General features: G+C 36.2%; 1 protein-coding gene across 28 annotated transcripts in view; it reads right to left on the bottom strand.

The window, feature by feature from the left end:
* Positions 1-11,779, bottom strand: part of SHQ1 (SHQ1, H/ACA ribonucleoprotein assembly factor) — a 67,390-nt gene that overhangs the window by 38,873 nt on the left and 16,738 nt on the right. For all 28 annotated transcript variants that reach the window (XR_003255035.1, XR_003255037.1, XR_003255031.1 and 25 more), the window contains 3 exons: positions 5,727-5,881; positions 3,857-3,910; positions 551-674 (listed from right to left, as the gene is read on the bottom strand). Coding sequence is in view for 13 of the 28 variants with exons in the window: in XM_026074981.1 (XP_025930766.1) it covers positions 551-674; positions 3,857-3,910; positions 5,727-5,881 (333 nt within the window). In the remaining 15 variants the exon portion in view is untranslated. The remainder of the gene's footprint in view (positions 1-550; positions 675-3,856; positions 3,911-5,726; positions 5,882-11,779) is intronic.

Below are 11,779 nucleotides of genomic sequence, written 5' to 3'. Positions count from 1 at the left end.
ACACATACACACACCCTTAAACGGAGACAAACCATGAAAGTTAAAAGAGATTGGAAGCATTTCTGATAATGGGCTTCAGTCACATAATTAAGGAGCATGCAAAGAACTACAGAAACCACAGAACCCCTACTATACCTCTAAACATAAGTCACCCTGCTTTGAAATACAACTTAAATGTATTGGAAACAAAAATTAAATTTATTTACTTTTAAAGGGGCCTAATACAATTATAGTATCTAACCTACCATAACAAAAGCATCATTAAAATGTTCTTTTCCAACAGAAAATCTCCTTATAGACAGACAAATACAGTATAAACAAGAATACATTAGAAACCAACAACATGCAAACACATATATTAAACTAAAAACTCTGAAGACCTTTTCCCTAAGAGCTTTATAAATCACGGGTGGATTATCTCCACTTATTAAGATACAAGATCAGATCAAAGCTTTTTCTAAAGATGAGATGTTCATAATTTCTTTGGCATAGACCCTCTGAATTACAATGCGACTCTGCAGGTATCATTTTCAATCCCTAAAAAACTTACCTAGTTGCAGTATCATGACTGCATCATCGATGGCACGTGTCACTAATCTGAAATGTCTGTGCAGGGGATAGCATAGAACTCTTCTTCCAAAACATACCAGKACATCATGAATACTAGTGAAACTCTGTATGTGTCAATAGAAAAATCTGAATTAGTGCGTGCTTTTTGATACAAATAAATTATTTATTTAGGAAAAGTCATAACAGCATAGATTGAAAAGCCCTTTTAATATATTATATCTAAAACCCGTATTTCAATAGATATGAAAATCAACATGCTAATCTTAAACAGAAACAAGACACTGCACATTTAGTTTGCATGGCAGGATAACCAAAGTCCAATATATTTTAGTGGTTTTTAATTAAAAAAAGAATTTAATGAACATAAGAACAAAACATCTAACTCAGGACTCCGCCATTCTTTAGAACAGAGCAATGAATTACATCTGCCCCATATTATTATATATATATTAAAGGGAAGCTATAAAAAGCCTTTTAAGAAAAAATAAAAATTAAAAACATATGATATTAACAGAATGCATATGTACATATAAGATCTTTAAAAATGATACATGACTGCCTTTCATGGACATGGCAGATATTTGAGACAGGGATAAATATATCTCCCTAGGGAAAGCAATTCATTGTCCTCCTTTACGAGTGAGGAAGACYTCTAATTTACTCCGGCCAGAGGCACCAGTGAGTTAAAGACTCTCTTAAGAGAGTGATTTCCTTTCCAGCATTCACTTTTCAAAAGACAAACTACTCCATTTATGAAATAGGTGTTTTTATTTGAATACATCTTGAAATCTCAATTTATTAAAATTAATAAAAACGCTTTCCTGAAAACCAATACTTTTTCACATTAAATGACTACCTCAACCCATTTTTCATTTTAATGGATTATTGATAAGTGTTTTAATCATTTAGATTTTGTTATTTAATATTTAGAGTTTAAGGTGTGTACATGTCATGCACAGCAAAATGGCAGTCAGTTCAAACAAACCACAGCTGAGGCAGTTTTGTTTACAGATTGATGAAAACACCCGCCTCTACATGGTTTATATAACAGATATAGTTATTAACAGCTTGGTGCCAGGAGACTGAATTTTCTGGGTGTGAAGTATACTGTTGGCAGAAGCTGTGCCAAGAGCTGCTACATTATAGGATAAGCACACACAGAAAACTCCTTCACTATGTTAGGATATGGATCTGAAAAATTCAAGAGTGAAAGCAATCACTGCATTTTAACTGCACTCCTTCATGACTTGCTACTGCAGAACATTCAACCAGAAACAAGTAAAAAAATAACTAATTTATAAAACCAGTTTTCAACAGAACAAATTCTTATTACTAAATACAACCTTTGCCACCACTAGAAAAGTTTGCAAGGTTGGACCCAAAAATCCTGTTAGAAATTTAATATTTGATCCTGCAAACTGCAACATGAGTCAATAATTTAAGGAATGAGAGAGAGAGAAAGAATCCTTTCTAGCTTGTTGCCATCCTAAGAAATAACAATCCACAGGTCAGGTTAAGTCCATTCCAATTCCAGGTGTGTAACAACTTCATTACTAAGAAGCACACAGGCCTGTGTAAACAATTTGAAAGTGCACAGAGAAAAAAGGAATTCAGTTTCTTCACTTTATTCTATGTTGGTTTCAYAGGGCTAGCCGCAACTGAACAAATATGGATGCAATAATAACYCTGCGAAGAAATGAGGGGTAAAGCAACATGCGTGTCCACTGACTCTGCAAGAAACCTGAAACAAAAGCATTTAGAGCTGTGACAGGTCACACAGTCATTAGAGCCCTAATGACACAGCAATTTTACAATTACAGAACAGGGGTACTTCTCCTAAAAGGTTATGGAATTCAGCATTTCCATGATATGGGAAATAAAGCAGTCATTCAGGTCAAAAAAAAAAAAAAAAAAACCAAAAAAACCCCCCAAAACTTTTCTTCTCTTATCACCAGGGTTTGCAGTTACTTCTAGGCTTCCCAGCTCTGGAGCAGCTGGAGAAGAAGCCAGAAGCCACCTGATTTGCAGCCTAGGAAAAAAAGCAAGCCAGAAGTGCAGAATGGTGATCTAGGAAGTCTGGAGAAAAGCTTAGCAGCAAATACCCCCAGAAGTGGGCAATAAACTTCTTTACTGAATCCTGCCATCTTCAAAAGTCATTATTAAAACATGCATCTTAAGTAGCACTTAAAGGACACCAAACCCACTAGGTCCCACTGAGCAATACCTAACACTAAGAAATTACAACTTTGCTTGTTATGCCCTTTATGGATTACTACCTTTGCAAATCATATTCTGTTAACAAAGCCGACATTCAGTATCTCTGCTTTCATCTCTTCAAGATGAGAGCTTCTTACAGAAGAAAAGATGTTTTTCATTCATACATTTAAAGTTTGTTTTCAACTTATCAGCTGACTCAAGGGATTTTTCATCAATAGGATGCGTGAGATACTGGGGTTTTTACGTGAAAAACCCTTATTGTGTTTGTTCTTTCTTCCACCCTTCTCACACCAAAATTTCTTCCTTTGATAGAAGTTGCAGTCTGATCAACTAACCCCCAGAAAAGTCAAAAACCTACACCCAGCCACACTGATCAAGAAAACACGAAGATGGAACTGCAGAACAGCTTTAGAATAGCATGTGTTCAACATATACTGTATTTGATGTTTGAAGGTATGAGAACCTCAACAGAACAGAAAAAACAATTATTTCTAAAGCCAGCTGCCAGATAAAGTCCCTTGCCAATTTTTAAAATATTTTGCTGTTCAACAACTATTTTAACATCCAATACTGCTTTAGCCAGTTAAATGGGATGATATTTATGGCTCCTGATCAGAGGTAGAGGGCTATATCAGGTTTTTTTTTTTTTTTTTTTTTTTTTTTTTTTTTTTTTTTTACCCTAGGTATGTAGATGCATATGCATACTTCAGAGGTACGTGCGGTGTAAACACAGTTACCTCCTACATAAAGGACAGAACTCACAAATGAAATCCAGGTTGTAGATAAGCAGCTTTTAGGTAGTGCCTGTCCTTAGCTTTTCAGCAATGGGCCACAACAAGGCCCAGCACCAAGAAAGATGTACCAGAGGTCATACTCTAGCCTCTTGSGGCCACTAGGAGCTGGGAACCCAAAAGGTCCTGATCAGTTTCTTGTAATATTTATTAAATATATGACAAACACTTAATTCACCTTCAAAATTGAAAGGGCAACCTTTCAACAAAAGCAACATGCAATTCCAAGAATAAATAATAAAGCAAATATATAATGCAGTACTTAAGTTTTAACTTACTTCCAGCCAGCACAGCGTTGCACTCAGTTTCCTGACGTTCCAAGATGATTCGACCTGATTTTAAGACATGAAAACACAACACAAGTATTATCTAATTCAATGTTCAAGACTGCTGGCAAACTATTTAAGATAACATTCTGGCAGTAATTTAAGAACCTATGTGAATATGAAACACTAATTATATTAYGTGCATTGAAACAGCCACAGGACAGCATTAAAAATGATATTGTAATGCCRTATGTTAAAAAACTGAAATGTGTTTCCATACAGGGGATATCTAACCTAAGCACAAAGCCTTTAAAATAGAACAGCGATCACAGGAAAAACTGCATTAGAAAAATTCTGTTCCTCAATACACTTTTCACCAAGCAAGAGAAACTTGGATCTGCCTAGTGAATCAACAGTTCAAGCTAAAATACCTTGTCTTGTGAAAACAGCTCAAGACTTTTGGCTTTCAGAGAGGATCCTAAAGCCAGCAGTGCATGTAAGACATCATTATTCTTAAAATGTGACAGATTCATAGGATTTGTGAGGTAGTGCGGTCTAGCAGGATGATTAGGGCTAAAAGCCAGGAAGCCTTGATCTATAATCCTGGCTCTAATAAAGATTTGTGTGGCTTGAAAGTCTTGGTTTTCCTATTAAAGAAAGCAATGCATTTTCCACATATACTATAAGGCTATTGCAAGGATCAATAACATTTTTGTACATAAGGATCCTCACATATTTGCGATTTTGTGCAGCACATCAACAATATGAAGCAATACAACAACAGTCCTATGATTGTTCTGTTGAATAGACAGGTCTGCACGTTTCTGCCTGCAATTCTAAAATCCATGTCTCACAACTCAGTCTGATAAGGAAAGAATGCTTTTGATTATCTGTTCCAATACTTTCATTAAAACCATGGAGAAAACATCCATAGTTAACATCATGCTAGGAACAAAGCTGTATCTGGGAAGCAGCTCCATTTTTAAAAGACAAGCTTTCCACAGGACACAGGACTTTTCCTTGTTAGCTAGGCTCCATACTAAACTTCCACTATTTTCTTAATTCTTTATATCCTCTAAAAAGCCTAGGATACACAACACAAAATAAAGCCGGATGCTGTCTTATGGAGGAGATAGGTAAACACCAGAATACTGAAAAAGAAAACCTGGCTTAAAACTACCTTCCCACTTCCCTCCAGCTCCTGAGGCACTGTGAAAAAGCAAACTCTGAATTGTGACTTCTTTTGAGGGGGAAAAAAAAGCATCAATCTTAATTTTTTAAATGCTTCACCGTAGTTTCCAGAATGCTTCAATGCTTCAGGAAACATTTTCCATATTCAGCAGACAAGCTTTGAAAACTTAAAAAAAATCAGTTTTATTAAAAGCATACAATGGCAGCCTTTATAAAACACTAAACTCCGTCTCAGTCCTGCAGACTTGATGATTTTGAGTGCTTTTTTTTWAATTTATTATAAACATATCTATTACAGAACTGTCCAGAAAAAAGAAGAACCATCAATTCAAAACCAGCAACTTCATGAAATCTATATTTAGGTAAATCAAGATACACCACATCACAAAACAAATCACAAACAAAAGGAATTGTTTGGAATCTCCTGCATCTCCTTCCACTTCTCTCCTACAGCTAAAATGCTGCTCTACACGAAGAGCCTAGAAGCATTTAGAAAACATAATAATCCCTAAATGCATCCCAACAGTTTAATCTAGAGATATAAAGTCTTTTATTGTAATTTACTCATCACATTTTCAATGTTTGGAGGTAACAGTAAGTTCACTTTAAACGGTAAGTTTCCCAAATGACAGTACGGAGTCTGGCACTGGGTTCTTGAATTTTTTTTTTTTTTTTTTTTAAAGTTACTTACATTCTTGTCTCCTTCATTGACACAGATTTCATAGCAATATGCCAGAAGGATATCAATTAAACTGAGATATACATGATGACGGGCTCTTTTATCCAGAAGATGAGATTTATTTTTGAATTTTCTCAGCTGCTCTCTCTCTTCTTCAGAGAAGACAACTATAAAAAGTAAAAGGATAATTGATTACAAATTTAAGAGTGACACATTCATTTTAACAGGCGGTATACTGCTTCCACAGTCTGTTTAAAAGAAGCATGCTACTAATCACGAACCACTCATCAGCCAAGAAAAAGCATAAATCATTCGTACTTCCACTACTATTTAACTTTTATTAAACCTTGATATAGTCCTTTAAATGCCAGGTTCCAGTACTGCATGCACGTGCTAGCACTTTGGAACCCCTCTGAAGTACCGAGGATCTTTGTGGATGCCTGTGTATCTTGTACAGATATAAATGCAAAATCAAGACCTAGGTACATGAAAGTTTCCGAAGTTCATGTCCTATGGGACAAGGATAAGGAAACAGGCTAACAAAAACAAATAGATTTTCCTGTTGTAGAAAAGGATAAGAATTAAATATATAGAGATGAATAAAAAAAGGGAAGGTACAATTCTGTATTCTTAAACCTCATCAGCTTCCACTGATGACCATGATTTAGGAGCTACATTTATACTGTCTGACAGTATCCTTCCACTGAGTGGGAGAGATCAGAGATCAAAATCCTGTTCCCACTGATACTACTACGAAAGGCACAATTCCTTTCCGAAGAGCTATGGTTTTCACCCTCAGTGACCACAGTATTTTGCTGATCTTCAGTGTACCTCACCTACTTAAGAACGGCAACACGAGCAAAACTCCAGAGAATCATGTAGCCCAGTACCTTCTCTTTGGGTTGCATAAGGAGGACAAAAACAACAACATACCAGGCATGCTATAACGCATCAAAATACTTCCCTAGCAAACTGTGGTATAGGCATAGACGACTGAGATTAAATATTGAAAGGGTAACCTGTCTGAGAAGTACTGAAAACACTTAAAATGCAGAAAGGATGGCAGAATTGCACTGAAATGATAGTAGAGATTAAGTAGATTGACTAGAAGCCATCCCCATACAAACTCATAGTAAATCAAGAAGTCATTTAGTAAAATTAAAACAGTCTGAAGTCTGAGCTCAGAGATTTTCATCCAGACTGTCCAGGCATTCCATGTCAATAGGAATTGTTTTACTGTCTCTTCCTGAATCAGACAGATCCAGTGAACACACTTAGTCACCTCGCAAAACAAAGTCACAGTTCTACAGAGGGACTTGATAGGAGAAAGCAGTGTTACTAGCTTGACTGCTGATGCTTTGTTGCATTGCTGAAGTACCACTCTACTATTTGTTCAAGCACCAATAACACAGCAACCATCATCCTGAGTTTAAAATATTACTTCATTCAAGGAGATTTCTCAGAGACTGGAACAAGTGTAACGCAGCACTCTCATTATGCATTCAAAACAAGTCCTGAAGTCTAGGGGTAAGCACACAACGTGACCCTTAACTCATTGAATTTTAATTATTTATTCTAGAAAGAGAATATTACAATATTGAAATCCCCATTCAAATATTCTGTTACCTCCCCTCTTTTAGGTCACTGTATTCTGGCATCTTTAGCTGGGGACTGAAAGAAGCTGCAAGCAGAATATATATTCTGAATTCAGAATATATATTATATATATATAAATAACGAATAATTGTTTTGCATTTTTAATTTAATGCACTCAAGTGAGGACGAATATGTTCCCCATCCTGACAAGGCACTAAAGAGTCCTTGCTGGCCAGGCAAGGGGGGGAATGGTCAGCCTTTGAGGTCCCCTGAGACAGATCCTTGAAAACTGCTGAGTTGCCATCTTCTACCAGCTTCATCAACACTAACAACTTAACCTGCTGACCCAACAATTCCGGACAAGATCCAACTTGATTCCCTACTCTYCTACTTTAGGATTTTATACTTTCCATGATGCACCTCTGGAATCCTTGAGTTACTAATGATCCTATCTAAAAAAATTTTAAGTTGTCTAAAAAACCTGTAATTTTACCTTTCTTATCTTTCTACAGACCTTCCCACAGTTCTCTCTCAGCAGCCTGAGCCAAGGCTGTGCAGCTGGGCCAYGTCAGAGCCATGGCTCCTTGGAACACAGGCAGCTAAACCCCACGAGGAGCTTACAGCCGGGGTTGCAGAGTGAAAAGGTTATAATCCACAGCAAACCAAATTCCTTTTACACCCATTTCTCTATCTTAAGGATGACTACAAATGTTCTTAGAGATGTTTCTCCTCAAACACTGCTCATCATTTTACACAATCCCTATTCTCATGGAAACAATTGCTCTATTAGACATGTGGTTGTCTTTATCCCAGGAGCTTGCTACAAGCTTTCTAATTTTATGACATGTTTTGAAACAAATATTCTTGATGCCAAAGGCATGTAAGCATGTGCATACCTCAAGACATAAAATTACAAATGAAGAGAAAAAACTTCTGAATGTTTCTKTTATGAACTTTCTTAATGTTTCTATGAGCTGCGTAACCATGAAATACTTGATTTAAATTCCTCTGGAAACTTCTTTATGAACTAAACATTTCTCTGGAGTCAAGCCAGTCTCCATTTATTCACAAGCTCCCACACAAAGGAATTCCAGCTTTTATGTCATCTTGAGAAAGCCGATCTCATCCAATTGCTATCTAGTACAAAATGACAATTTAGCAAAAACTATGGCAATTCTACTGTTTTTTCATTAATACAATGTAGTTYAGCATTATCCCTTAACTCACAAATATAGATGTATCTATATTCCATCAGCAAATTTCTTGATAAGTTCTCAATTTATACTGATTCTTCAGTGAGTCACCGCTATCATTTATATTAAAATTATCCATAAAACCATATGTGCAATGTTGTAGTGCACTTGAAAAAATCAATTTCTGAAAAACATAACAAAAATCATTTTGTAAGTTGCTACAGTAGGGCGGGATTAATGAAGTATCACAACAGGGTGTTTACAGTTAGGAGAGGGTCAAATGGTAAAGAAAAGGCATTTCCGATTTCAGCTAGCTTTCAAAACAAAACCCTCTAATGGAGTAGAAGGCAATTTATTATGTAATCATATGCAAATAGAGCTTTCATCCTGAAGAGAAGCACAAATCTGGAGAGGTGAAACTGATGCTGAAAAAGAAAAGCTATGAGAAATTGTAAAAAGCAAACAGCGAAGAGACTGTAAGCAAGTATTATTAAAGCAGATCAGATCCATAAAGTTTAAAATCACTTCCAGTGACTACATGAGTATTTAAAGAAGTTGTTATAAAAAATAAATAATGACTCCAAAGTATCTCAGAATCTGTCACAAACAGAATCCCTGTTGTGATGGGTGCAGAACAGCTACCCCAGTACCCCCATAGTTCCAGGTCCACCTAAATGCATTTGCTATAGTTATCAGTCAAGACATACACCTAYCAGGAATATAAGTTCTGCTCTTCTCCAAAAACTGGTAATGTTCACTACTGGACCCGCTACTGAGCGTACACCTACCAGCCTCTTCTTTTCCAAAGGCTACAAGCCGAGGTTTGTTTTTGTCTCATGACTGATCAAAATTAACCAAGATATCTCTATCATCAGGGATAAGAAACAGTCCAACACTGACAGCAAACAAATTGACTTTAAAAGATTTACTAACAAATATGAGTTAGAACACTTAAAAGCCACATTTCARAGGAATGTGTAAACGCGAACTATATTCCCCCTCTTAAGCAGAAATCAAAGAAACTCCTAGTGAACTTTGTAAAACATAAGAGGTAACTATGCTTCAGAGAGTTTGCATTTTAAAGGAAGAAAAGACTGTATCATATACAACTGGACCATATTCACAGAAAACACAGGCCTACTAGACAACAGCTAACAAGACGTAGACTAGACAAATCTCAAAGGTAAATGGTCCAAGATGTTCATTAACTTACTTACTGCAAAGTGCCAGGTGTTCTTAATAAAGTTTCTCTCTGGAGAAAATACTTCCAGTTTACAAATAAAGATCTATCCATTCCTTAAAGATTTTGAATAATAAATTTCCCAAGCCTGAAACTAATTATTAACATATCCAAACCACCACCTATTTCTTGTTTTTTCTAATTTAAAAATACAACTGTATAAGATTAACAGAATAATAAAATCATAATTACATTTTCTGCTATATTAAACCCATATTTTGTACACTGATTACCAATGTTTTATCTAACAATACCTGAAGAGTAATTAAAACCAAGCTCCTGCAAAGCAGCATCTGCTATTACTTATCAARTCCTAAATATGTAAGTTTTCTTTAAGTTTCATTTTAAAATGTTTTGTACATCTGTCAGTGCCAAAATCATGCCTCTTCTTGCTACAATATAACTGCATAAGTTATATGCAAACACACACATCTAAAGGATTCAGATGAATTAATCTTCTCATAGACAAATCTGCAATTAGACGAATCTACAGATTACCTTTATTTTTTGATCATGTCCTTTACTTATTTTAAACTAGCCTTTTCTCCTGTTAGAATAAGCATATTTCAAATTGTTCCTCAGTAACAACTGTCAGTCAGTGAAGCACAATTTAATCTCTCTAAAAGGGAGGATGAAGTCTGACAGCTATAGGGTAATTTATTATGGTGTTACTAAAATCTTATGTAGCTGTACTCACCACTTAGATTCTAGGTAGGGTTCAGGTTATTCAACAATAAGTCTGTGTAATATCTGTATCTCAAGACTACTGTGACGCTTACAAATGGTTATAAATGTGTTGGGGTCCTTAGATGAAATGTGCTATCTAGACAGAAAGCAATCTCAGTGCTCTGACTCGTAGAGTCATAGAAGAGCCTAGGTTGGAAAGGACCCCTGGAGATCAGCTGGCCCAGCTTTCTGATGAAAGCAGAGCCTTAGGTTACAGCCCTGTCAAAGACAGTCTTGAAGTCCATGGCTGCTTTGAAGGAAACTTTAAGGAAATCAGAGGAATTGGAATTTTTTTTTTTTTAATGTGAACTAAAATATTATGCTATAGAATTCAGATTTTAAATGTGTACTTCYATCCCTATAAGCTAGTAAATCAGCAACACCAGAGAAAGAGGGAGATTAGTTAGCAGAAAGTAGATTATTTAGGAATAAGATTAGCAACATTTTTATCAGTAGGAAACAGGTCTCTACTTCTTTCAAGCTCTTCCTAAGACATGAGAAAACAACATGCATTACTATTCTGACTAGAAAGATGTCCAGAGGCTTTGCTCAGGATCACTGTTCCCCCCCAGGGTTGGATGCTGCTTTAAACATACTTGAAAATACTACTGTAAACTTAAAGTGGGTAACAGAACTAATGATGCTGATTTTCCATTGATTTCTCCTGTGATTGAATTTTTTGCTGTCTGATAAGGTATAAAAGGCTGTTGAATCTTTTCACAGTGCTGATGCATTGATAACATCTCTTTCCTGTATGGATTCTGCAGTGTCTGAAAAGAGTGGAACTGGCACTGAAGGTTCAATAAAGGCACTCTTTCCCTTCTAATGGAGTCGTTTGGGGGAACTTGTAGGAATGAGCCATCTTYGAGACCCCCAAAGCTCTGTCAAGAAGAACGTGATCAGACAAGCCTTAATTTTCAGGAAATGAACCCCGGAGTCCTAAAAAACACTGAACTGTATCCCTCTGTACACCTATATTCACTCTGAACTGTGATCAGTCAAATCTGTTTTGTTCATCCCTCCGCTTTCATGACCTTCTTTATAATTCCTCCATTCAAATTTTAGCTCCAAYCAAAAATCCTTGTCTTCAGCGTCAAGCTTCCACCCTTCTGTAACTCAAACCAACATCTACAGCACCACTTCCTTCATATCACTTTTGACCTTCTGCCTGCAGGCATTCTCCACAAAGTCACTGGACTCCGACTGTCTTTCTTAGATCACACAATTCCCTTTAGACTAATTTTTGTCATGATTCTTTAACAGGTCTGCAGTTCCTATAAACCATACTGAAGACATGCATCATTCTTTCT

The sequence above is a fragment of the Apteryx rowi genome, unplaced genomic scaffold, assembly GCF_003343035.1.
Source record: "Apteryx rowi isolate R43461 unplaced genomic scaffold, aptRow1 scaffold_4, whole genome shotgun sequence".
Classification (NCBI taxonomy): domain Eukaryota; kingdom Metazoa; phylum Chordata; class Aves; order Apterygiformes; family Apterygidae; genus Apteryx; species Apteryx rowi.
The sequence above is the reverse complement of the archived record's forward strand: the minus strand, read 5'-3'. Positions and strand labels throughout refer to the sequence as shown.